Source organism: Psittacula echo (assembly GCF_963264785.1).
Source record: "Psittacula echo genome assembly, chromosome: 6".
Taxonomy (NCBI): Eukaryota; Metazoa; Chordata; class Aves; order Psittaciformes; family Psittacidae; genus Psittacula; species Psittacula echo.
In genome coordinates this window covers 164,215-189,276 of record NC_137743.1, presented here as the reverse complement: position 1 = coordinate 189,276, position 25,062 = coordinate 164,215, and the positions used below count along the sequence as shown (strand labels likewise).

Here is a 25,062-nt window from a genome sequence, read left to right as displayed (position 1 = left end):
TAACAACTTTCTTTTAAAGATCCTTTAGAAATGCATATGTAAAATGTGATTTCTGTAAAGCTTTCTCTTAACACTCCAAGTCATCAGTTTCTTTGGTCCTGCTTTTCTTCCCCTTCACGCAACTGCCCATTGTTCTCGTAACATTTTTCTCATTTAGGACAAGAGGAAACAGCCTCAAGCTGCACCAGGGCAGATTTAGACTGGAGATGAGGAAGAATTCCTTCCCAAAAAGGGTGCTCAGGCATTGGAACAGGCTGCCCAGGGCAGGGCTGCAGTCACTATACCTGAAAGTGTTCCCAAACTGTATAGACAAGGCCCTCAGTGCCATGGGTTAGTGGTGGCCTTGGCAGTGCTGGGAACGGTTGGACTGGATGAGCTTTTAAATATTTTATATAAATGTATATAGATAAATGGATCCTCTTTTAAATATTTCATAAATATTGTGAGACAGGAAGGGTAAGATATTAAATTATTATTTGTATGCATATTTTTGTGTTTATCAGTGTGTTAAAACAGTGAAGTATAATTTGAAAGCAAAAATTCCTGCATTTAAGACTTAGATTTTCTCTTTCAAGGATATGTTGACCTAGGTTAATCACATGTTAATGGTATTGGATATATTAAATCATGAAGAATTGGCAGAAGTGTTAGTATTTAATTAAAAGCAACAGAATTATTTTATCTCCTGAGAAGGTGAGGATATGTATAGATTTGTAGTACAAAATAAAGCATCAAAACTTAAGTAATGGCAAAGAGAAATAAACGCAAAAACCTTAGAAAATAGCAAGTTAAAATGACAATTGCCATCTGATACCTGGGTCTTTCATCCTCAATGCAAGTCACCCTTGGTGAAGTGGTACTGGTGAGCCTTTTAGAATATTTCACTTACTTAGGAAAACCTGGTTTACACCTATAAATTGAGGACATCAGTTTGTAAAGATAGCCAAAGGCAGTGTCTCCAACTAACAGGAATGGAAGCACACCCAGTTAATACACTAAGAGCCAGCGTGAGGTTAGCTGTAGGTCGCATTGCCATTGTGCGTGGTGGAGTGGATCATCTGACATCAGGCTTTGAATTACTGCACTCAAAACATTATAAGGAAGGGTATTCATATCAGACCTTAAGGGCAGTGCTCACATTTCAGCCACAGAGCAGACAAATAACCTTGGCTTTTTTATGAGGGAGGACTACAGCACAACAGAACGACACATGAATCCTTAGACTGAAAGAATGTATAGGAATACACTGAAAAATCAGGACATTAAGCCCTGCTTCCTTTTGCCTAGTTGTAAGCAATTGCTAGAAAGAGAAGGCAAGATTTTCTCCTAAAGTCTGGTACCAGAGTCCATGCTGCCCATCCATCTGCAGCACTCCTGTCACAGCTGCCCAAACACCTTCATAGTCAGAAGTTCTAACAGACTTCTTTTTGTTTGTGCAAACCCAATCGTCATGTACATTTTTTTCTCAGGGGAAACAGTTTTGAGATACCTTTCAGGGACTGACATTTAGAAAAAGATTTCTTTAATTTTGCTTAGAAACTGCAGCATTTTCTGTACTTTCCTGGTTATTAAAGTTGGAAGACCACAAGAAAACATGGAAAAAAGAAACCCCATATTTTTCTATCCAGTCTTCAAATTATTGCTGTTCCCTGGATAGCGGTAAAGCACTGGCAGTATTCTTCTCACAGAGAAGTCTTAATCAAGTTGTTAGTTTTCAAAATTAAATGCAATTTTAACCACTTTCTTACTGTTTGCACTCAACTGTTCTGCTGTTAATCAGTTCACCTGACCAGGATATAAGTGACACATAAGCTTCGTCAGCTAAACCCATGTTCCTAGCGTGAAGCTCTATCTTATGCAGAAACAGTTCATGTCCAATTCCACATGTACCTCATGGCCTAACTACAACTGTTAAGATTTGAATTGTACTCCTTTCACATGAGCCTGTTTAGCACACTTCAATAGATTGTATTTATGGTTGTCTTATACCATTTTAACACTCTCTTAGACAAACACTCTGACATGCAGTATGCACAGACATAAAAATGAAGGCTGAAACAGGGCGATATGAAAATTAGTGGGTTTGGACAAATAGAAAATTAGTATTAGAACCTAATTAGTCTTTATTTCATTTGGAGAAGGAATTAGTCTTAATAGGACCACAGAGGCATCACAAATGTTTTCTTTCCATCAAGTAAAAAAATGAACAAACATTAGTCAATCATTCTCGTAGATCACAAGGTGTCTGCAGTATTTCTCACTGTCCATAGCACTGTTCTTTTTCAGGCCCTCACAAGGGCCTGGAAGTATTTCCCGGAAAAGGCCGGATTTTGTTTGGTTTCTTAATGGGTACTCCCATAACTGTGGGTAAAGCCATTTTCCTCTTACCTGCTGGACATACACACAAATGTTTATTTGAAAATGTTTACCAGTTCTCCAGCATTAACATTCCCTGTTTCTAGTGAGATGCTGTCTCTCTGACACAAATAAGGAATATTGAATCTGTGGGAGTTCTCATGTTAAAATACCTTCAGTAGTGCTTTTCAGGAGGAGAATACCTTTTTTCCTGCCTGTCAGTCACAGAACAGTGTTTGAAACATGTGAACACCTTGATGCATTGGTATGGTCCAACCAAACGATATTAACCCTAACACAAAGTATTACAGAGGTCCCAGAAGTTGATTGTTAAGTCTTGCAATGTAATGCAACAACAAGAAACTTAGAATTAAAGAAAAAAAAGGGGGCAGGTTCTGCTTTGGGTTTTTGGGGGTTTTTTTGAGTTGCACACAGTGACTGAAAAGGCACCTCTTGCATTATATGATAGGAGCACAGCATGAACATCATACACAAAAATTAAGTAAGTTATGCAATGTGTTAAAGGCCTTAAGATTTCATGACTCAAAGGTGTGAATGCTGCCAAAGTCAATCTGCTCACACTTGATTGTGAACTAATAAACAGCCTCTTGTGTCCCTGAATGTTTGTTTTGCCACAAAAAGCATGCCTAGAAATCACATCCCTTCTTTCTGTTTTATAGCATTATTTACAGTTTGCAAAATTACCAGTGTAACACTACTCCATTCTTCTGCTTGCGATCATTTATTACATTTTAATGATGTAACCTAGATAAAATAACTGACCTTCCTATAAATTGTCCATGACATTGGGGGATAATTACTTTTTTAATTAATTACAATTGGGGGATAATTACTTAAAAGCACCAGCAATAATCCATCCATTTACTTGTTTACAATGGAAATAGCTTTTTTAAAAAAATATAAATTGTGGTTGCCATAAGAGCTACTGTTGTGTTAGGAGGTGATGCTGGTTCCTTTGGGGTAACAGTAAGAAAGGCACTGACACTCTAGGCAAGCTAAATGGTTTATTGAGTAGAAAATGGAAATTATGGAAAATTTAATTGCAACTTGAGGACCCTTCTGATGCTGGGAACCCCAGTGAGAGCTCCTACAAACAGCACATACAGGTAGTGTTGCTAAGGGTGGTGCAGACAAAATGTCACAGAATGTGCTTAGCTTATATAGCAGGTCACTCATGATAACATACGGGTCTCTACAGTTAAAGCCTGTGGTTAAACTCTGCCTAGATTCTGGCTGAATTACTATCTCCTAGCTACAATGTCTTCTGCAGTGGTCCACCACAGGTGCTCTGCATTTCTAGTTGTACCAGCATTTTCTTTTGGGGGAAAAAATAAATCAGATCTCTTCTTGGGGCTGTATATTCCTGAGCCACAAACCTGAGGTCATGGCTGAGCTCTGGCATGGGGAAGGGAAAAAAGCTTTCAAAATCAATTATTTCAGTAAGAGATAAAATGCTGAGGTTTAAGAACAGATCATCCAGGCTATTTTCCATAGCCTCAAATCTAGAGGAAGAATACATTTTAAAATGTCGTAAGATCAACTCATCTCACTCACCCGCTGGCAAGGAAGAAGGTGAGGGCTTAGTTGCTGAATGATGTCTTGGTGCACTTCAAAAACTTTTCATCCTTACTCAAGAAACAGACAGTGCTGTTTCTCCAGGGATTCACTACTGCTTTTTGAAGATACAAATATCTTAATATGCAGATTTTGTTCATTCTAAGCTGAGTTTCTGTTGCCAAGGGCTCTGAAAGCAAAAAGGCAGCTTAGCAATCAAATCAAGTTTGATAAACAAATTTCTCTGCGTTCTTGGCTTTAGCTGCAATATTAATTCCTGCTTACCTTTGTTTCCTGCTTTCTCTTCCAGTCACCACTTCTTCAGACTCAGATCAAAACAATTCTCATGTTCTCCTTCAGCTTGCTCTTATCTGCAGATCTGTGACCCCACTCAGAGGACACCTTTTCTCACAACAAATCCACTTACAAAGGAGAGAGAATTTTAATGGGATCCTGCAGCAAGATGAGGCAACTTGTCTAAGCCTAAGCAGGTCCAGCATTCATATATTCTTTGGGTCGCCATGATATTCCTCTACCACTATTTCAGCCACTTGAATTGAGGATGAGAATGCCATACCACAGATGTATGCAGGGCAGACAAATTTATTCACAGTCTAGATAGAGGAAAAAATACATACTCATTGACTAAAACCTTTTCTGTTTAAGTTTGACCTCAGTGAAAATGATTATCCAAGAAAACAGAGTCATGAACATTAACAATATTTCTCATCTCAATTATTGAGAAATATAATTTGTAAATGATTAGTGAAGATTCTTAGAAAATTTATGATAATGTTCTTTATTATAATACTTTGTATTATAAATTGTACTATTCTTTCTCGTTATTACATTTATATTGAAGCCTCTTTCCTTTTCTTTGTCACAAAGAGTTAAAATCTCTAAGAAAATTTAAGAGCCTTTCAGTAATTTGGCACATCAGTTTTAGCTCAGCTATTATCTAACTGCATCAAGATATTAATGTAGTCATCTCTCTTTAGTCTCAATGAATTGCTATAAAAATGTCAAACAATTAGATTATATTGGCCAACATAGCCTTGTTTGATTGAGTATGGGTGTAGGCCACGTCCCTTGAATCATACTGACGAAGAAGCAGAAAGGCTTGTAGAACTCCAGTGCAAATTTATTTCAATATACTTACCATTTAGGTTTCTAATGTCAGTACTTGCAATACAAATAACCAAAAAATGCTAAATAGGTATTTTAAGATGGAATAAAAGTCAATGTCATTCAGGACAAACACTAATGAAATCTGTTGGGGAAGAAAAAGAATAGCTATAAAAAATAGCACAGAAGCCAGTATGCTGGTACAAACATAGGCACTGCTCCATTGTACAGTTGTGACGATACCAAAACAGCAAAATTAACATCTCTCTGACTCAGACGAATAATGCTGCTTAAATTCTGTCTTTGCCTGGACCAGAAAATAGAACACATACTTTTGTGTCAGAAAAACAACCAGTGTATAAATACTTGACAGAGATATCTGGCTACAAATGCCTCAGTGTTGGCTTCCATGCCATTTTGGAAGTTGGTGACTGTGGACTTCCCTTTTTCTGCAGGTACGATGCGTGCACCCAGTTGCATGTGAGCCCTGTCATGGAATGCACAGGAAGGTACAAGTCCTTGCAGATGAAACACCTCTCAACCATCTGGTGTCCACACAGACCACATGTAATTAAAAGATACAACAGCTATGCTGTTAAAACCTTAAAGCTGAAAACAGTTTCTGTTCCATACATGATAAAAATTCAGTACCTGATTAAGTTGTTCACCTGTTGTTACAACAGACACATAATAGGCAAAGCATACTGGCAATCTATCTGCGTGGCATGGTTTTCCTCAGCTGAAGAAGTCTGTTCCCACACCACTCCAGCAAATCTTTATCCGTGTGCACCTGTGCTAGTCTTTGGTCTTGAGCAGCACTGCAGGAGAAAGCACTCACCTGTGATGTTAGGTTCTAAGGTTACAGCCTGATCATCCTAAACAGAAAGGCCCAGTGAGGATCAGATGAACAGTGACAAACAAGGAACTCTAGTAACCTGAACAGTGTAAGGAGTCAAGCAAGTGGCTACTCCTGGGGCTGTCAAAGGACAATCAGCCTGTTGTTGTCCTGGAATGAAACTTAACTGAAATGAGTCAAAAAGAGAAACTCCCTGATCATGTGCACTGCAGACTGAAGGGGGTCATTGCCTACAGAAGAATATAGGATGTAGGGAAAAACAGTTCTGGAGTTTCAAAATCTCGTATGAGATGGTTTAAGGTATTTATGAGAATTGATGTTGAGACTTAAGGGATGTTCAGTGGAAAGACTAATGCTGGGGAATAGGCGTGCTCAAGATGCATCAAGTGCAGGGAGATAGAGAGGAAACGGGCTAAAGGAGGATGATTGCATATAAACAGGCTGCTATGGTGTATGCTGTCTGACTTGAGACCTGCACCTAATAACCACAATCTATTCTACCTTCTCATTAATCTCACTTCTAACTATATTCTCTGTGTGTATGCTCTCTATTCTGAGAGGGCATGTGTGAACATGAGTAAGTTTCCACTTGCTAAGGTAAGCTAGTGAGTAGCCAGTGAATAAGATAAAAAATCTGAGTACCTGCAATTGGAGCAGGGACATAGACATCCAGGGCTTGTATGTTTGTGTGCTGGCAACTGGGGAGATTATATACTGCATAGACTGAGAAACAGCAACTAAACTTTGATCTGACTCACATGTCTGGGTTCCAGGGAACAGCTCACCAGCAGGAATAGCTTGGAGACAGAGATCAGGCAAGAATGTGTAATGGAATACAACAGCAAGGCTCAAAACGAGACTAAAGTGCCAGGAGAAAATATTTCCATTTACTTTCACGAGACAGAAAAGTAGTGGCTGGATGTGTATGTATGACAATGAGGGCACCAGTTTACATTTCTTAGACATTGTGGCTGATGCTTTAGCAGGGCACTAATGCAGGCAGGAAAAACTGAATTTGCTTCTTTCTTGAAGAATCATTCCATGGCACTCTAGCTAAGGTGAAGGCTGTCCAGGGTTGGGAATTTGGGAAGTATTACTGTGCTGAATATGGGTAACTCTGCTTGGAAGAAATGGCATTGCTCTCTCGGAACCCATTCTGAACTGTCATTGCATTATTGCTATGTGGATATCATAGACTGGGTAGGCGAGAGCTCCTACAAGAGTCAGATATTTTGTTGTACCTTTTTACTAATTATTAGTCAATGATGAAGACGACAGTGTGACTTCTCAGTAACATCAGGTCCTGATTCAGTGAGCATGTCTGAAATAGTTTTTCCTTTATTAAAAAGTATGACAATATCATGCTTATGGCTACATGTAATTTAGCTGCTACCTCACTGTCAGGATTAACAAAATGAGTACAGATAGAAGTCTATGTACTCAGGGGAAGCACACTTCATACTCACTTATATTCTGTAAGCTACTTCAAGATTTACAGGTCCAGACAAATTCTGAGGATGCGGCAGAACTACAAATATTTTTTGAAATCCATTCTTTTCTTCCAACAGAAACTCTTTGTTAATTCTCTGACAGTGCAGTGACAGGGAATTAGTAAGTACCTGTCAACATCAGTAGAACAGACTGTTCTGGCTGCTCCAACAATGCAGAGAACTTCGGCAGACAACCTCATCAATACTAGAACTAGGGCAGGATATCTGCTCTGAGCAGACTAAATGCATCACAAACTTTTTTCTCCCTGCATTCCTCTTCTCTTCCAGCTCTATCTGCAATTCCATTGTCACTGTCCGCTCAGCAAGTTCACTTTGTACTCATGAGATTGTTCTCCATGCCATTCAATAGCAGTTTTCCAAATTCCTACATCCAGCTTACAATATGAAACCCTTTTCCTCTACTGACTGATTATGTTCATGCCTTTGTTGTGCTATTCAAAACAAAGTGTGAGCAGTGATCTCTCACTCAAAATCTTGGCACTAAACAGAAAAAGACAACAGAGAATAGCAGTGTGGACGCTGTCACTGTGATAGGATTAGTAAATATGATCTAGCACCCAGTACTCAGCCAGATAGTAAAACACCCATAATATAAAATGTTTTCATAAGGAAGTCAGTACAGCTTATGATTGTCCAGGGAAATTACCAGCTGCATATTTGAAAAACCCAGGTTTTGGGTGGTTTTTGCTGCAGTGCAGCTACTCTGGAATTCTTTCACAATTGATGTCCTTGTGCAAAATTAAGGGGGGAAAGAAAAAAGGGATTTTAGACAATAATGGACTTAATTCAGTTTACTTCAGTGTTCTTACTGAATATCATTGTACCTGTAGCAAGGAAAATTTATGACAACTCTTGAATTATTGAATATGTGTACAGTAAGCCCATAAAAATGGTCTGAACCATTCATTCTGGTAAGAAACTTATCTTGTGACAGTAACTTTACTTCCCTTAAAAACAAAGTCACTGAGGGAAATACAGAACATTAAAAAAATATTTTCAGATGTATGTTCAGAAAATAAATATTATTTCCTCATTAGTGCAGCTCTTTTGGAGATTCCTGGAAAAGCTGTTTCTCTTTGTGGATAGCTAGTTTCTCCTAATAATTTCAAATGATAGATGTGTAGTATGAGACCATTAAGAAAAGCAATAGGTCACAAACATTCAGTTACAGGTAAGAAGGGAGTATTGGAGCTCTGGAAGGATCTCACTTTCAGTTTCACCTTTCCAGTTTTCACCCTATTCTGCCATCATGTGTTAGGCTGAAGCATTATATGAAATAAAGGAAAAATAATTTACAGTAGTAATTTGGTGATAAATACCTCCCTAAATATTTCCCATACTAATGGACACTACCACCAAACTGAAAAGCTAAGTGAAAAGAGGGGGATGTTGTGTTTGAAAGTTTTAAGAAAGCTAGTCAAATGTACCTAATTTCTATTAACAACATCTTCAGTTGCTGACGGTGACAGAAAACATTAAGGCTTAAGATTATTATTATTGAAGATTATTTCCCTTTTTATTTATTGTATCTTCTTAAGACATTGGTCTTTATTTCTGAAAGGTGTCTTTAAGTTGTTGGCTTCAACTGTATTGAACTTAACTCTGACTTACTATACATACACTCTCCTAGCAGTGGAAGAATACATTCCACAGTAGATGTACTACTCTGATTACAATGTTTATTTTCACGTCTTTAAAAATATACACATAGATAATAACAGGAAACAAGGTTCAGATTTCAGGGAATATTTCAAGTGGTATTTTACATACCAGCAACACTGTTAGCATATCATATGGCATTTTTGTGAAAAGGGATCAAAAATTATCCCTCATATCATAAGTCTTAAGCAACCCTCTGGATACCTGTGATTTTATACTTCAATGAAGACTTTTGTGACTACTGCTTTTGAAAATGGTACCTACTAGGTTTGCAAGAGACCACCCACATTCTGCTCCCTCTGGAACAGAAACACTTTATCTACTCATTACCTGGGTAATGACTCGGGACTTTCAGTCTGGTAAATATTTCAGGGCACATAAACTTGCCTGCAGTTTTAACTTGACCACGTTCTTAAAATCCATGCTAGTAACTGTTATTATATCTACATAAAGACACTTCAGTTGGAGGCATGAATTAATACTTGAGAGGTGCTTTAAAATGCTCTTCCTTGTGTCTTTACAGCCATTGAGCTGGTCTTTCATTTACAACATATAGGGATTTGTATTCATATTAGTGGTTGGCTCCCCTCTGACATCCTATTCCTGGATTGCTTTCAGGTCAGACAGGGTGCCAAAGCAGAGGTCAGAAGGCTTTAGCAGGTTGTAACATCACTAAATTAGCGTTCAAACTCAGATGAATGGCCTTAAATACTCATGGGAATGTATCTTTACAACAATCTCAAATCTGCTCTAATTTCCCTGCCTACAAATACCCACAGCCATCAGCTGCTAAGTGCTGGCATCTGCTCTACTACATCGCTTTGTAAAGTGGGCTTACCGAGAGGACAGCTACCCTAACTGTGGAGAGAGGAGCAGGTGCACGGATAAATCCTGCAATTATGGCTTACGGCAGTTGAATTTTAGAGCAGTTACACCCAGGACTAATGACAGAGCTTCTCTTTTGTGGTTTTTTTTTTTTTCTTTTGTTTGATCATTTTGTAGCAAACTTGCTGCAGTTCTTCCCTGCAGCCTATTCTGAACCACACACTTCCCTTGGACAGCTACCTCCTAGTCAAATTATGGTCTTGTCCTAGAATATTATCAATAAATTCACCGTGATTTTTTTTCTTCTCACATTTTTTAGATTACATACATTTTAGCTGACCAATTCTTTTCATGCTCAAATATATTACAAAATGTCATTTCTGTTATAAAAGCTAATTGATAATGTGATTTGTTATGTTGCTGAGACATAATTCAGAAAGTTATTTTAAAGCCATTGATACATGGAATAGCACTAACTCTTTAATATTTCTTGTATGAATGGATACAGCACAAGGGAATGATGTGGTGCCATGTAGATGAAATATTTTCAGAAGCTTTTATTCTTGTTGTTTGGGCTCGTGCCAATGTCTTTCTAGGAGAGAGCTCATATGTCCTAAGTTATATCTACTGTAATTTATTCCTTGGTCATTAGTTAGTAGGATTTTTTTTCCTCTAAGTTGCTGAACAATATATAATACTTTGAAAATTAGGAGCTCACAGTCAAATAAATGGAGAACATTCTCTAAAGTACTCCTCCAAAAAGTAGAAAAATATTTTTTATTTAGTAATCTTTTTATTATTATCTTGCATAACATAATAAAAATAATTTCTCACTCTTGTGAGACCTGGCTGGAGTACTGCATCCAGTTCAGAGGCCCTAGTACAAGAAACACATGGACCTGCTAGAACAGGTCCAACTCAAACCCTTCTGTGATTCTATTTACACAATATTAATACTAGGACTTGCCTTTTTGAATTTGCTATTTGTATGTACTTAATGAAGGGTTTAAAATATTCATGTCAGTATTTCATCACTATTATTCCCATTGCAGTTATTAGGGAGTATTCTTTCTCTACAAAATCTTCTATGAATCAAAAGTCTTAATTCCATTTTTGTATCTGTAGCTGGAAATTTTGGTCCACTCAATTCATATTCAGTGTTTAAGGAAGACCTTCAGCATGGCACCTTGTATGATATGACTACACTACCACTTACCTTTACCTTAAGCCAAGGATCCTCTTGGGTGGTCTCATATATTAGGCCACTATGAGATAAATGTACCCCTCTTTGCTCCTTCTGTGCTGCACACAGATTTCTTTCGCTTTTATTGTCACCATCTATTGCTTCACTCTGTGGGGACAAAGCTTGCTGTTGTTAGTCTAGATAATTTGCTATGAGAGCACCTCACATCTTTGGGGGTTTGGGTATTTTTTTTTGGGGGGGTGGGTGGGGGAATGTTTTTTTTAATTTGGTTTTGTTTTGATTTCAAGCCTTGATGTGAACCGACACAATGTTTAAGCAGATCTTTGCATAGTCTGTTTGAGACCTGGCATGTTTTTCATTCCATGAGCAGAGAAGACATTTGAGAAACTTTCTATTTTTCTCTCTCTCATAATTCTAGACCCCACATGAGTAGATGCTGCCTTATAATTCTCAGCTGATGGCCAAATGACTCAACAATAAATGGGAACATTTCAATTTGGCCTATGAATATGCTCTGAACTATCTATCTGTCATGTCCCATTTCTTGGAACAGATTTGTTAGACCTTAAATTCTGAAGTGAGAACTACTGCACTTCTGCAAAAACTTCTAAATTGTGGAAAATGTTTGTGTGTGTCACAAAGATGCTTTTTAAATGCAGAGACTCATTAGGCATATTACAGTGCATTTATCATTAACTAAGTGGGATCTTTTTATGTTTCCTAAGTAAAACTCGTGTTTTGCTCACAGAGGAGTCCTACCACCTAAAATTTCAATCACAATCTGAGGAAAATCAGAAAAAAAAAAAAAAGCTTTTAGTTCTTTATTCAAATGAGGATCTGAAACAGAATTTTTCTGTAGCATTCCTTCTCGACCTTCCTTTGTTCAGTTCATTCATAATTACTATCTTTAACAGATAAACATACTGAACTCTAAAACTACATCACCTGAGTTGCTGCATCCTTTCTCTGTGTAAGCAGCAGGTTCTTCTCCTTTATTAAATTGTCATTGTAAATTTAAAAGAAATATAAAATATATTAATTCTTCCATGCTTCTCTTTTTTTGAAATCATTCCAAATTCTACTGTATATCTTTTCCTGAAGTGATTCTTTACGTTTGTATGATCATGCCACTGCTCATTGCTACAAACATGTAATGGAAAAGAAGATACTATTTCTGGTACTAATTCCTGAAGGAATGAACTAGATGTCTTCTTATGTCACAGAATGCATATTGTCACCTAAAGTATAGTTTATCATCTACTCATGTAGCCCTACTACTATTAATGATTTTACTGAGTGGTATTTAGCACAGTAATATAGAGAATACTCTCCTAATGCCCCAGGCAATATGGTTATGACCACACTTCATGGCCCTAAGTCAATTATATTTTTATTGCCTCAGAAATGCCAGTCAATCAGACATATGTAATTATGCATGCCAGCCACTTTTATTTTACCTACCCCATATACATTGCCTATTTGCAGGTATTCTACCACAGTTTCTCTGATTAGTATTTCCAGTATCTTAGTTGCAATAAGTAAAGCTTGCAGGTCTGAAGTTTCGTGGATAAGGCCACTACTCTTTATCAATGCTTTCTCATCAAGCAGTGCTGTCAGACTATAAAGAAATTTTTAGTCATACTCATTCATCTTTCTGACAGAGGCTGTTGCAATGTAGTTAGGGCTAAAGTATCTAATACAAATTGGAATATTTTTGGAAAAAAACACTTTGGTAGATTAAGTAAGTTATTTCCATCAGTTTCAGAAATAAAACCACAGTAGTAAACTATTGAATAAGCCCATTGTACCCGGGTATTAATGGTTTGTCTAACCTTTACAATCTTGCAGTTTTTTATCCTGGATTGTTCGCATTATACAACACTATCATTACTAAAGCACAAAAACTTTTCCGACTTAACTATTTTTGAGATCTCCTATTTCAAGAAGATGGAAGTTAGTACAAATTAATGAAAACTGTCAGTAGCAAGGCAGACAAGGCTTCATGATTCCTCTTGAATACGCTGGTTTTTAAAGCCTTTTAAGTTACAGAAAAAGAGACAGCACTAGAAAGATGTCATTCCAGGGAAGAAAAGCGATGAACAGCAAGGAAATACAGTTTCATAGCAATCAATGTGTTGGAGAATAATGTGGAAATTAATCTAGGAAATAATTAAAACATTAACAATATAGTGGACATTTGCAATATCAAACAAGTGTGGACTTTGCTTCATTCAAGAGAAATTGCTTCTTCAAACTCAGAAATACTGGAGCTTCCCAAATACCATGCCTGGGAATTTAAAAAAGTAGCTGTGTAATAGTGATACAGTGAAAAGGTATGGGAAGATCTAAACAGAAACGAACAAATGTGAGAATGTGGGGAAAGGGACTCATGCCAACGTCTGGTGAGACATGACAAGTTCCAGACTTGAAAATATCTTACACTTAATCTTTAATTTTCAGGCTGGGTAACTTAAGTACAGTCTAGGATCTCTTTACTTAATTTGTATCGTTACTGAATGCCCAGATACATGCCATAAAAAATATGTATCCCCTATGTCTAAATAAAGAAGAAAATTACATATAAAGGGAATAAAAATAATGCATGTTATGGAACACAGTTTCACAGAGCAGTTCATATGAGGTTATCTAATTAAACTGTAAGAGCACGGGGGAACGAAGCACAAAATTCTTATTCTACTGTGTGAATAAAAGAAAGTATTTTGCATGTCATGATTTTGTAATTATGGTCTATGTAGGCCTATAAATCTTACCAGGTTTTAATTAACTATAGCACAGCAGGTAGCTGAGAACAGTATCTTTTCAGTGCCATTTTAATGATCTATCAGGCACACAAAAAAGTGTATCACAGGAAACAGACATCACCATTTTACTGGGCAGAAAAAAAAAGAGGAGACTCCTAAAATGGTTTTCATTGCAATAGTGATCATAGCTTCATATTTTCCACAAATGCTAAATTATTTTACTTCTATTTCTACTGTTACCATTACAAATACAGCTTTAACGTATGTATTTTAAAAGTGCATTGTTGATTAACAGAGCATGTTACAAAATCTATACACATAATCACCTTATTTGGGATTTTGGAATAATTTAATATATCTTCATATGTTATTCAGGAAAACTATAGGAAAATAAAGAAGGCAAAACTTATTAAATATTTTATTTAATACAACATTGTTTTCTAATTAACCTGCAACTACTGCTATGTAAGAAGTTAAAAATCAATTCAAGTAAAATGATGTTAGTTAGTACATTTTTAAGCTATGCTCCTGTTAAATCTTCCATGTAAGAACAAAATACATCAAGGAAAAGTTTTTCCAAATGAAAGTACTGACAACAATACATTCCAATTCCACTCATGCATCATGCACAAAAATACCTGCCTAATTTCCTTTAAAATGTGTTGGTACTCACCAAATTCTCCTAGGAATTCATTGAGTTCAGAGTACTAGCTGAAATTTCTAAAACCTATGTATTTTATATTTTTCTGACACTTTTTCTAATATCAAACTGTTTACATCTGAAATTGAAATCAGTCTATCAGCAAAATGTACATTTTTTTAAGCTCACTTCTCCTTAGGCCATATAGAATAAAGCATCTATTACACCTTTAAATGCCAAGTTTGCCCTGTGCACAGTGTAGTGGGGCATTCCCAGTAAGAAAAGTCTGACACAAATTACATAATAATTATATTGGGTAAACCATATAGCACACAATTGAAAAAGGATGGATGAGCTGCAGGAAGACTTGAGGAAGTGGTCTGTTCTTCTGCTTTGTCTCTAGGAGAGCTGTGAGAATCCACTTCCACTATAAAAATATTTTAAAAAACATTATTTCTGAATACAAATGCAGTGATTTATCACATCTTCTCTTTCATTAATATTTGTGAATCTCTTACTTTTTTTTACAATATTAATAACTGCCACTATATCCAACAAGCATTTTCTGAAAAAAAACCCTAAACCATAAAACTAGGCAACATTTCTGACTTGAGCTCTCTCCCTCTTCAATTCTATGGCACTGAAAGTGCTAACTAAAATTTATTTCATTTACCCTTAAGAGGTAAGTCCCATGCAATGAAAAATAGCTATATAATCTTATAAACAGTATATTACAAGTTGTTTTATTCAAAAATCCTTCTCCCCTCTCCAACAAGATGCCAGGTGGAATTTCATATATATGGTGTGCCCTTTACAATGCAGACTGCCTAGTCACTGCAGGTTCAATTGATCTTTCTGTAGTCTATAATCCATACCATTTATATTCTTCATGTCATGCTCCTGAAATAACTTTTCAGTCACACTACTTCATTTTATAACAGTTCAGTGGAGTGTAAATTTTAGCTTTTGGTCAGCTATGACAAAGTCTCCTTCCAAATTTTATATATGTAAAATACAGAGACTCCAATTATAATATTGTATCAGTGCTCTTCCCAACCACAATTCCTGTAAGATGTGTCATAGAATCATAGAATAGTTAGGGTTGGAAAGGACCTTAAGATCATCTAGTTCCAACCCCCCTGCCATGGGCAGGGACACCTAACACTAGAACATGTTGCACAAAGCCCTGTCCAACCCGGACTTGAACACTGCTAGGGATAAGAGCATTCACAGCTTACTTGTGCAGCCTGTTCCAGTGCCTCACCCCCTTCACAGTAAAGAACTTCTTCCATATAGTCAACCAAAATCTCCCATTCAAGTTGGAAAGTCCTACTCCTTGCCCTATCGCTACAGTCCCTCTCCAGCATCCTTGTAGGCCCCCTTCGTACATCGGAACGCTGCTATGAGGTCTCCACATAGCCTTCTCTTCTCCAGGCTCCACAGCCCAAATGTCCCGTGTCAGGAAAGGTTGTCACAACTCATGTGAAAGATTTCACCTATATCACTGAACTAGTGATATAACATAGATCTAGTTAACATGCACATGCAGTCTTCTCTGCTAAGCCTGTTAATTCTTACTTTCAATGGAATCTCTTTCTCTGTTAATCTTCCTCTTTTGAAGGCTACGGACTGTCTGCCCAGTTGTTCTAGCAATGCTCAACAAATCTGGAAGAAAAATAATCGATAGTTTCTGTGAATTTCCAATTAAAGTTTAGAAGACAAGAAAATACGAACCATAGAGCCTGGTGTCTCCACATTTAAAACTTAACTAAATCTGTAAAGGTATCCTTTTTCATTATCTATCTCTGAAGATATAAGTTATCTGTAGTTTTTATTTTCCCCATAGTTTATGTAACTACAGGTTGCAAAGTCCTAGGGCACTGCTTCTCACCATAGAAATCCTATTCTTACCATATGAGCCCAAATTCCCCACTAAAACTATTCAAGTAGGTTACTGTTCTGTTTGAAAGATCAACATGTCAAGAACATGGTGGCTCCTGCATGCAGATTACCTCCTACAGAAATTCCAGACAAAATTTGGTGAGAAGCAAAGGAAGAGGAGAGATGGGAGATGAGTAGATACACACTCTCCATGAGTGCATACATACAAATGTCCGAAATAACATACCTGCAAACGGAGCCAAATACAAATACTTACTTTCAGACAATATCTCTAGCCTTTCCGCATTCTCTCGCAAGGTAGTGTACCACTGGTTGGCTATTATAGAACGAACACCAGTAAGGCTTAGAAGCACGGCTGACTCTATTGGTCTCTCTATAGCAATATGTAGACAACTAAAGAAAAAAAAGTCTGAGATCACTAAACTAAAAATGGATGTAATATATCAACAAATATAACTAAATTTAAAATGCTTTTTAATAGAAGGGGAAAGGGCATGATGGACTGCATTTTTTTGTATGCTGAGCGTAAAGTCTCTTCTAATATTCATACAGCACCTTAAATTAAATACAAAAAATTTAGGCAACTTCCACCTACATCTTCCCATGATGCAGTTTCACCATGTGATTGTCCCTGTCATGTTACTGTTCTGGACTAGTTGAAGGAATCGTATTTTGTTTTGGTCTAGCAAATGGCTGTTTGGGGAAGGTGGAAAAGTAAAAAGTATTATTAAAAAGTATTAAAAAGTAAAACACCAGGAGGTTGTTTAAACACTCAGAAACCTGCATAATTACGTCTGCAGATGTGTGTATAATGTATTTTGCACAAAAATCACTTTAACTCACTCATTGTTGCACTGATTAAACAGTATTTTTAGAGAGGTGAACTTTTCCCTTAGGTGTAGATATAAGCGCTTCTCTTTGGAGAAGTAAATGAAAATATTTGCAACTTATAATTTTAACTTTTCTTTGCAATAAAAGTAATCTGCCTTGTTGTGAGCTTTACAGAAATAAACTTTATTCTACCTTTTGTGGATATCAGAGTTTGTAATTCTTTGATGACTTTGCTTGGATCGCACCAGATCTAGAAGTATCATCAAATGGCATTCTGGAAAAAATAATATGTTATAGCAGTGGTATTTGCACTCATAATAATGCCCAACATAATAAATAAAAGTAAATCAGGTCTTCTGTAAGTTAACAACTTTCTTAGACACAGCCTAAACAACTAATATAAAATTTATATATTTCAGCCAAAATTGTCAATTATTACATAAAAGAACACTAATAAAGTAATCCTAATATTACTTGATGTAGCTTTGATATGTTTTTCCACATCGTTCTGCAGATTGTTTTCCTATGCCATTTTAGTACAATTAATAATGAAGTCCTTATTACAGGCTAATGTCCTATATAACTCAACCCAGTAGTTATAAAATCTTGTTAGAGGTTATAGTATGGAGGTACGGAAATGTTATCCATCATAGCTCCTTTATGGAAGTTAGGATCAAGTTACACCTCAAACATTCCTTATTTTCCTTAAGAGCCTCCAGTGAAATAACTTAGAATACTCTTAGAATTAAAAGCTTTCCCTACTGTTTGATTTGCTGCAGCTTAGATCTGTTACTTATTCTCCTAACCTAAGCAGATGAGAAGCAAATTATCTTTCTGCTTGGAAAAACTTTCACATACTTGAGAACTATTATCATGTCTCCCCTCAATATGTTAATCTTTCTTCCTAAAGTATGTTTTATATGTATATATATGCATGACTGCACATACGTATTTACTAATAAAACGATGCACGCTAATCTGTGGTATAGACTTCTGACCATTCTTAAAGTTTTCCACCACTAACTTATTCTATTTGGTCAATATACTTCTCCAGTTGAGAATTTTGCAAAACTAAGTAGAGTGGGGAATCATTTCATGTATCTTGCAAATGACACTCCTTTATAGTTAACCCTATACAGAGCTTAGGGTTTGGTGTTTTTTTTTTTTTTTCCCTAGCAATATGATGTTTAATTTGTGATACACCTCTCGACTCTATTCTGTAATTCTGTCCCTTAAGCAGCAATCCCCTAACTTATTCATGTTTAACCGATTGTTTCAGCTGAAGTGTAACACCTCCCTCCAGCCCTTCCTGAATATTGCCCTTCCCTGCTAATTATCCCGATAAAACAAGGTCAGTTTGCATTCTAATCCTGCATTTCAGGAGCTGCTGAGCCACCTCATTCTCTTTCTCATATCCCAATTCAGCAATGCTACATTCTATTTCATCATGTAAATGACCAACAATACTTAATAGCACTGGTTCCAGGGTAGACCCTCAGAAACCTCAGACATGGTTCACTGTTATTAATAAAAGTACTTTTAACATAAAGATTGGCTCTACAATAGATTCAAACTCAGCCTGCAAGACAACAGTAATTTTACCAGCTAACAAGTAAAAGTTGTGTAGGTAGTTAGAAAACAAAACAATCCTTTGAGAACTAAAATAAATTAATTTCAGATTAGTTAATTATCCATTAAAGGAAATAAGATGCAGTGGAGAATCAATCCTGGCATATTTTAAGAGCAGGGCAAAGGGTGAGGGTTAACAAGTCGCTCAGGAAAGTTCCAAAAGTTGTGAGATCTATAATTATCTGGTCTACAGAAACCTGAACCTTCAACTTCAGGAGTGACCAATGTATGTAAGAAGACTTATTCCTTATTGATTTCCAGTAAATAAGCATATTTACATATACATGTTTAAATCACTTTGAAACATCAATGCTTTCTGAAGAAGCTTCCTGTTGCTTTGCAGGGCTTCACAATCTGATGTGTACTGTCCTCCTCCATTTTACATCTCAACACAATATATCAATACAGCAATTCAGCTACCATGACAAATTCAGCACAGCTCCAAAGTTGAGCTTCCTCCAGATGTGTAAGGGGAACAGGAGCAGAAAGGAAGATTGTGAATCAAAAAAACCCGTCCTGGATCTAAGCATTATGCTACAACACCAGAAAGACTAAAGAGTTGTGAAGCACAGAAAAAAAAAACCAAACACCCTTCTCAGGGTCTACAACTGCTTCATAATAACAGAGTAATCATCCAGCATTAACCCAGTCTTGACAGACAATTCTGCTTTGCCTGAGTGGAGACCAAGGAATTTTGTTGAAGGCGTATTGCAGAGGTTGCTCTTCACAGTAAAAAAATACTTCATTGCATAAATATTTTTAAGTTTGCTTATCTTACTTGGGATATTCATAGCAACCAGTCTGTTGAGTAAAATGTGAGACATGAATCTCTCCATTCCATAGAACAGAAATGCACTGCAGTTTGTCAGCAGCTGCTCCCATTCAGCTTGGCTGAAAGGAAGAAAGAAGAAAGAAAGGAAGCTACTTTTGTGGAACTGTTTTATAAGAATATTTTTCAGAAATTATCCAGAACAAACACTTCGGTACTATTTACTCCAGAAATATTAAGAAAAGTCAGCATGCAAACCAAGGAGACAGTCAAGACTGCAGAATTCTATGGAAAGTGCAATAACTCATATATATTATTAGTAACAATTATTTTAATACAGAGTCATACTTACTAACATGTCATAGTAAACAAGTGGCACAGTGTATTTTTTGATAAATACTAGACTCTCCTAAAAACCCCCAGTTCTACGGCTCTGAAATAACAGCATTTAGCCTAACATTCAATGGGAATATTCATGTGTGCATCCATCAGGATATGAAAGAAATAGGTTTCGAAAAGAGATGCTACTAATTAGCTGCTGGCAGCAAACCCCATGCAATTTGATAGCAGGTAACAATCTTTGTAACTGTTATGAAGAAACACTAGAATGATTTTACCTAAGTAGAGATTTCAAAAGACTGATTAATCTAGCATTTATAAAGGAAGGTCCAGTGATGACTGCGTTAACACAGGACTTGACCTCCTGAGATCCCTTTTGTCCTTCTATTGCTATGATAATAGAATAATAGAATAGTTAGGGTTGGAAAGGGCCTTAAGATCATCCAGTTCCAACCCCCCTGCCATGGGCAGGGACACCTTCCACTAAACCATGCCACCCAAGGCTTTGTCCAACCTGGCCTTGAACACTGTCAGGGATGCAGCACCCACTACTTCTTTGGGCAACCCATTCCAGTGCCTCACCACCCTAACAGTAAAGAACTTCTTCTGTATATATAACCTGAACTTCCCCTGTTTTAGTTGAAACCCATTCTCCTTGTCCTATCGCTACAGTCTCTGATGAAGAGTCCCTCTCCAGGATCCTTGTAGACCCCTTCAGATACTGGAAGGCTGCTATGAGGTCTCCACGCAGCCTTCTCTTCTCCAGGCTGAACAGCCCCAACTTTCTCAGCCTGTCTTCATACAGGAGGTGCTCCAGTCCCCTGATAGTCCTCGTGGCCTCCTCTGGATTTGTTCCAACAGGTCCGTGTCCTTCTTATGTTGACAACACCAGAACTGCACCCAGTGCTACAAGTGAGATCTCACAAGAGCAGAGTAGAGGGGCAGGATCACCTGCTGGTCATGATCCTTTTGATGCAGCCCTTCTTTAAGCTTCTTTTTTCCTTCTAAGTTTTCTCAGCACTTCCTTATGCATCCATGGAGGCCTCCTGGCCTTCTTGTCCCATTTTCTTCTTGTCAGCACACAACACTTCTGAGCTTGGAGCAGGTGATCCTTGGATATCAACCAACAGCCTTGGGCCCCCTGCTCTCTAGGGCTTTATCCCATGGAACCTTACTGAGCAGGGTCCTGAAGAGGCCAAAGTCTGCTCTCTTGAAGTGCAGGGCAGTGAGCTTGCTGCGTGTCCTTCTCACTGCCCTGAGGATCTCGAGCTCAACCATCTCACGATTGCTGCAGCCAAGGCTGCCTTGAAGGATCATGTTCCCCACCAGCCCCTCCCTGTTGGTGAGCACGAGGTCAAGCATGGCACCTCTCCTTGTCGCCTCCTCTATCACTTGCAGGAGGAAGTTGTCTTCCACACAATTGAGGAACCTCCTGGATTGCTTGTGCTGGGCTGTACCGCCCCTCCAATGGATGGTGGTTGAAGTCCCCCACAAGGACAAGGGCCTGCAAGCGTGAGGCTGTTCCTATCTGTCTGTAGAGCGCTTCATCCACAGAGTCCTCTTGATCAGGCGGTCTGTAACAGATCCCCACAGTAATGCCCCCATCGCTGTTCTCCCTTTAACCCTGACCCACAAACTCTCTGTCGACTGATCACCAGTCCCCAGGCATGAGTACTTAAAAGTAAAGTACTTCTATAAAGGACAAAATGTGTTTACGAATGAACTCCATAAAATGGTATTAGTTTCATGATCAGATGTTTGAAATTGCAAACTGGGAGATGGACATTCACTACTTTGCTTCTCAAATATGTGCTTCAGTCTGACAGTGCGTCTAGATGCTACAGGTTTTAATACTGGGATTTAAAAACAGTTATGAACAAAGCCAGAAATTACATTTATGCTTACATATCATACTCATCAAAGACTGTACCAGTAGAATTTTTGTCAAAATTGGATTATCTATATATACAGCAACTTTGATGCAACCAATCTGGCTAAGTCACTTTGTGGCATGGTTTTTCAGATCCCTAAAATATTCAGTCTACAAATCTAAATATATGTTTGAGATAAAGACAGTGGTTACCTATGCATTTATCACCTCAGCGAAAAATGACCTTATTTTATGACTGAAGCTTCTGGGTATAGGCACAATTTAAAAAAAAGAAACATGGATAAAACATGAAAGCAGATACATTATTACAAACCTTGGAATGTGTATGTTGCCAATAACTCCTTCCCACTGCTGTGTAAATAGGTCATGGTATTTTTCTAGGATTTCCTTTATTTTTAGGGAAGGACTTAAAGCTTCTGTAACACAGAATATCATCATTATATGCTTACCATGCTACAAAGGATGTTAATCTTAATTTCAGCAATTTTGAAATGACAATTCAGGTGGGTTTAGGCCATCATCAGATATTCAGTTTTTTGAAACTTGAGCCGGTCTTGTAATTCCCATTTGAAAGGTATTTTTTATAACTGACAAGGATCATTTGTAGACAGGTTAAAGATTTTAAAAGCACAAACAAAAAATTCTAGATACCCTGAGGAAAGTGTAAAGTGTTGAAAACACCAGAACTGCTCCACCAGTTCTGCCCCAGGGACTTAGTAAGGACTTAAGTCAATGGAGAAAATAGCCAAATTTCCAGTTTGTTAAGCAGTGCTAAGTGGTATTGCCCTGATCAAAAGCTAAGCTTTTTTTGTCAGCATCCTGATGTCATGACTTCATTTTCTGTTACAAAAATTTCTAAATTCCATGAGTAGTTTGTGGAGAAAATATGATTTATTATAGATTACCTCCTTCTCTTCCTTCATTGTAGGGGTCCACAATATCTGATAAACAGTTAAGTGTAAACAACACGATGTAAACAACAAAAAAAGGAAGTTTAGTGATACACTTAGCTAATGGTTTGTGAAAGGATACATTTAAAATTATTAGTATCAACAGGCAAGCAGTTAGAGGGTAAATCATGATTAACTGGAGCCTACAATTAAAAAGAATACATATTCTATTACATGTATAAGTCTCAATCAAATAATAACAATCTTGCATTCTTTGTGTCAAACAACCAACAAAAAGATGCTCTCAAGTTTTGAAGGTAGGATTAAAAGCAGCACAATACTCAATTCTCAATGGAAATTTAAAACATAAGCTATTCTTCATTATATACAATGCATATACTTGCACATCTGTGTGCACATGTATAGATCTATATGCATACATGCATGCATATTTATAAAAATAAGTGCATACACTATATAAATATACTATATTGCTGGGGGAAGTATTTTAGAAACATTAAGAAACTTCCTCGGTGGGTTGTTACATATGTCACATTTACACAAAGTCTGATTTTTCAAAGAAACAACTCTGTCATTGTTGCAAAATCAACAAAAACCAAAATTCTTATGCAATGACGTGATATTTATTCCAGTTCAGGATAATAAGCTTCCATGCAAGCCACTTGTAGTTCTTTAACACTTTTTATAGAAACGGAAGAGCTACTTCTATTGCGTTTGTTTAAAATGTGCCAAGTTCACCTTTTTGACATTCTTTTTCTGATGAGCTTTTGGTTTTGTTTCTTTGGATATTCCAACATCTGTTTTGACTTCAGACTCTGTGGAATTGAAAAGAACAGATTTTAATTTTTTTTTTAAAGATACGGGCAGTTTTAGAAAATACAACTTTCCTGAAGTACTACTTGTGTTTGTAATAACTGATGTAATAACTGTAACAGATTGAACTAGAAAAACAAGAATTAATTTCACACCACAGCAAGGAAAGGATATTCCCCAAACCCTGTTGCCTAAAAATAATTTTAAAGTGGAAACCTGTCGTGGTTTAAGCCCAGGCCGTAAATCAGAACCACGTAGTCTACTTCCCCCCCACACACCTTTCTTCCCTCCACTTCTGGAAGGACGGGGAGGAGAATCAAAAGAATGCAACTCCCATGGGTTGAGATAAAAACAGTTTAATAACTAAGGTATAACACAAATCACTACTGCTACCACTAATAGTAATAATGATAAAGAAAATAACAAGGAAGAGAATACAACCACTCACCAACTGGTACCTCGCCCCCACCCCGCAGTGATCCAGCCCTTCCCAGAACTCTCAGTTCTACATCCTGGGCATGACGTGCTGTGGTATGGAATACCTCTTTGGCTAGCCTGGGTCAGGTGTCCTGTCCCCACTTCCTCCCGGCCCCCCCTCCTCCCCAGCAGAGCATGAGACTCACAAAGTCCTTGGTCAGGGTAAACATTCTGACCAGCAACTGAAAACATCGGCTTTATCAGTATTATTCCCAGGCCAAAAGTCAAAACACAGCACTGCACCAGTAGAAAAAATGACTGCTACTGCTGAACCCAGGACAAAACCAAGTGAGAAATGTGATCCCTTAGACATGCAAATGCAAATCCATTACATTGCAGATTCGGGACAGAGTTGACCAGTGATTATCAAAGCACTTTCTATGGCTATTGCCATATCTATTAATTGTTGATGTTACTGGAATAACTGAAGCTTCTGAGACACACAGAGATCAAAAGGAAAAAGAAAGTTTCATATTTGAATCTGATTTTTTTATTTCTTTAAGGAATGTTTAAAAAGCACAGAAAACTGACATATTTCTCACTGTATCTATGACTGTCACCCAAAGTGCACGCCTTGGCAAGTTATCACTGGAGGGCACTGCAAGTTGGTGGAAGTTTGAGAGATACATTATTGCTCATATGGCTAGTGCTTCTCTCCTCACTCAGTGCTACTTGCATAGTTGCATGAACAGAGAGTTTTCAAGTCTGTTTCCTCTCATTTATTTGCTTCTAAAATTATAAGTTTTCAGTTTAAAACTGGAAAAACAAAACTGAAAAAAACCTCCAACCCCAACACGTTCTAAACCTCCTATTTCTAACAGACCTGTACCAGTATATGAAGACATATTTAGACTAAAAACATTCTAATCACAGATTATTCAGTTTTTTCCCTTTAGAAAGGAGAAGTGAAATGGAAGAACAGAGGATGGATTATACGGAAGGCACTAAATATTACAGATATGAACACAATACAAGAACTTATCCTGAA

At 37.3% G+C, this 25,062-nt stretch overlaps 1 protein-coding gene across 1 annotated transcript in view; it reads right to left on the bottom strand.

The window, feature by feature from the left end:
- Positions 1–2,217: 2,217 nt before the first annotated feature.
- Positions 2,218–25,062, bottom strand: part of CFAP46 (cilia and flagella associated protein 46) — a gene marked incomplete at both ends in the record, with an annotated part of 90,987 nt that continues 68,142 nt past the window's right edge. Inside the window, 10 exons of the mRNA XM_080621111.1 lie at positions 2,218–2,388; positions 11,123–11,257; positions 12,572–12,728; positions 14,813–14,939; positions 16,091–16,177; positions 16,671–16,807; positions 17,438–17,519; positions 19,653–19,765; positions 22,187–22,289; positions 22,779–22,814. Coding sequence (XP_080477237.1) covers positions 2,218–2,388; positions 11,123–11,257; positions 12,572–12,728; positions 14,813–14,939; positions 16,091–16,177; positions 16,671–16,807; positions 17,438–17,519; positions 19,653–19,765; positions 22,187–22,289; positions 22,779–22,814 — 1,148 coding nt within the window. The remainder of the gene's footprint in view (positions 2,389–11,122; positions 11,258–12,571; positions 12,729–14,812; positions 14,940–16,090; positions 16,178–16,670; positions 16,808–17,437; positions 17,520–19,652; positions 19,766–22,186; positions 22,290–22,778; positions 22,815–25,062) is intronic.